This window comes from Centruroides sculpturatus, unplaced genomic scaffold, assembly GCF_000671375.1.
Source record: "Centruroides sculpturatus isolate CEXI.00-Female unplaced genomic scaffold, Cexi_2.0 scaffold1634, whole genome shotgun sequence".
Taxonomy (NCBI): domain Eukaryota; kingdom Metazoa; phylum Arthropoda; class Arachnida; order Scorpiones; family Buthidae; genus Centruroides; species Centruroides sculpturatus.
The window spans coordinates 15,816-18,455 of record NW_019385856.1 but is presented as its reverse complement, the minus strand read 5'-3'; the positions used below and the strand labels follow the sequence as shown (position 1 = coordinate 18,455).

At 29.4% G+C, this 2,640-nt stretch overlaps 1 protein-coding gene across 9 annotated transcripts in view; it reads left to right on the top strand.

Moving 5' to 3' along the window:
- The first annotated feature begins 353 nt into the window (after window positions 1-353).
- Window positions 354-2,640, top strand: part of LOC111642548 (S-antigen protein-like) — an 18,076-nt gene continuing 15,789 nt past the window's right edge. For 2 of the 9 annotated variants that reach the window (XM_023388900.1, XM_023388898.1), the window contains exons 1-4: window positions 358-480; window positions 735-793; window positions 974-1,002; window positions 1,125-1,370. In XM_023388900.1, the coding sequence (XP_023244668.1) occupies window positions 748-793; window positions 974-1,002; window positions 1,125-1,370 (321 nt within the window). In that variant the 5' untranslated portion in view covers window positions 358-480; window positions 735-747. Of the gene's footprint in view, window positions 481-734; window positions 794-973; window positions 1,003-1,124; window positions 1,371-2,640 lie in introns of all 9 variants that reach the window. The other 7 variants (XM_023388904.1, XM_023388902.1, XM_023388903.1 and 4 more) reach the window with 6 other exon arrangements.

The window sequence follows — 2,640 nt, the reverse complement described above, 5'->3', positions numbered from 1 at the left end:
GTTTAATTTAAAATATTAAAATTAATCAATAAACCGTTTTAAGATAATTTATTTATTATAAACATAACTTTTTTAAAAAGATAAGTTTCGGATTTTTTCTGATATAAATATCGAGTCTTAGATCATTCTCAGGAAACTTGAGTAAATTCCAAACGAATATTAAAAACTGTATAAAATGAATAATAAACACTAAATTGAACGAATTCTTTTATAGAGCATAAAGTTAAACAGGTAAAATAACAAAAATTCTCACGATCCTTTTTTCACTATCTTCTCTACAGTTATCGAGAATGCAGAAAAACATCTTTTATTAAAGAATATCTGATGTTATCACAATGAAGACACTTTATAAAGAGTTTGTGAGGTCACGAGTGTGACGCCTCCACTCCCGTCTCATCGTCTTACCTGGCTGTATATAAATAAGGTACGAGACACTCTTGTTCAGTAACGTATCCAACGTGCTGCATTCAAGGACAGCAGGTCAGTAAGAGTTTTTCCTTAAAATGTATATACTTTCTCTTTCTTATCCTTTTCGAATCACGTGAGTTTTACAATCTTCCATATCATTAGAGAATCTTATCGGTCACTAGTCTATAGTTGATGAACTGATATCTGTGAATTTAAAGTTATAATTATAGCGTTTATTACTTACTACAAGTATTAATGGACATTTTCTCATCTGTCAAATGAGTTGAAATCTTTCATGATTGAAAAATTCTAAAATTATTTTTCAGCATAACGTTGGAGATGAATAAACATCGAAATTTTGTATTGTTTACCTTACTGTTAGCAGGTAAAATATTTATTATTTTTAATAATTAATTATAATATTTTAAAAACCTCTTTTTAATTTAAAAACATCGAAATTTAAATAATTAGATTCGTTATTTATAATAAAAAAATAAGTAAAATATAATTTGCTAACAATATTAGTCAGTATATAATAATTTGTATTATAATTTTTTCCTTATAGCAATATCTACCTGCTTGCCAGCAGAAAAAGTAAGTACATTAATAACAGTTCTGAATTTTTGACTTAATAACAATATACACTTTATGATGATTCTTAATCTGTAAATCTAAGGTATTTAATTAACTTTTAATTTATTAACATGGAATTTTAGGTTGAACAATTGCAAGATGAACGTGGAGATAGAGGTGAACTTATACTCAATATTGAAAAGAGAGGAAGACGTGTTGGAAGAAGTAGTAAAGCATATACTGATGATCGATGGGGGGATGGAAGTGGGGTGAGAGGAACCGCCGGTGTGGACTATCCAAATTATAATGAAGTCCCTCGCACAAGTTTTAAATGTAAAGATCAAGCATATATTCCTGGAATGTATGCTGATGTAGAAGCCCAATGTCAGGTATGTATCTTGAATAATATAAATTTATCTACGTTTTTAATGATTGCTAAGTTTATTATTTCTTTTCATCCGAATAAATCATATTGTTTTAAAAATTCGTTTGTACTATTTACAAACTTCCAAACCTTTGAAGTTAATCATGCATATAAATTAATCATTAAGATATTATTAAGATTCGATATAATCTTTATGGCATGAATCTGTCACATATGATATATTGAAAATATACTGGATCCTGCCAAACTAGTTTATTATTTTCATTTGTTGTCCTAGTTCAAAACTCTTGGTCTAGAATTTCTTAATTTAGAATTTTAATAAAATATCGTGATGATTATAAAATAATTTATGAAACAGAACGTGGATAAGTTCTCATCTAGTAAATGCTAAAGAAAATAGGGCTTAATGATACTTAAGACACAAATACCTATTTTAAGCAAATATTTTCTTTTTAAGTTTATAATATTTTACTTCATAAAATATATATATATATAGTTATAGGGGAATATAATTAATTATTTTTTAAAAAAGCATAAAATAAAAAAATATATATTTTTAATCCAGATTATTTTAGATCCATGGTTCTTAACCTGTGGTCCGTGGACCACTGGTGGTCCCTGAAAGCACCCGAAGTGGTCCGCGAAGTTATCCCAACATTATTAAATAAATGACGACGAGTTGATGACAATGCGCAGTACGTCAAGGTTAGAGAAGATAGCGGACTGGGCTGGGGTATGGTGCGCGGTCAGAAAATATGAAATTGGAAGGCACTAGCAATAGATTTGCATTTGAGATAAAATCAGTGCGTTTATCGCTAAAATCGACCTATGGATCAGCAAAGTCAAAAGAGAGAATTTTTCTGCGTTTGATACATTGAACCCAATTATTGATTGACAGTGTGCTGAGATTAAAGGACAAATACAAAAGAACATTACATTCCATTTGCAAAGCTTGAAAAATGAATTCAATCACTATTTTCCTGACTGCAAGGACAAAGGTGTTCAGAAACTGATTTCAATCCTTTCATAGTCAACATTTCTGAGGTGCCGGATGAAATACAAGAAGAGTTATTTGAAATGCAACATGATAGTAACTGTAAGGATACATTCGAGACAGGAATTAAAGATTTTTTTTTTATTCTGATGAAACTGTGTTGTAGTGTGTCTGTATAAAGCAGCTTAAAGATTTTTGGAGCCAAAAAGCTATTGCTTTCCCTAAAATTCGAGAAATTGCTTTACAGTACCTAACTTTATTTTCAACCACATATTTATGC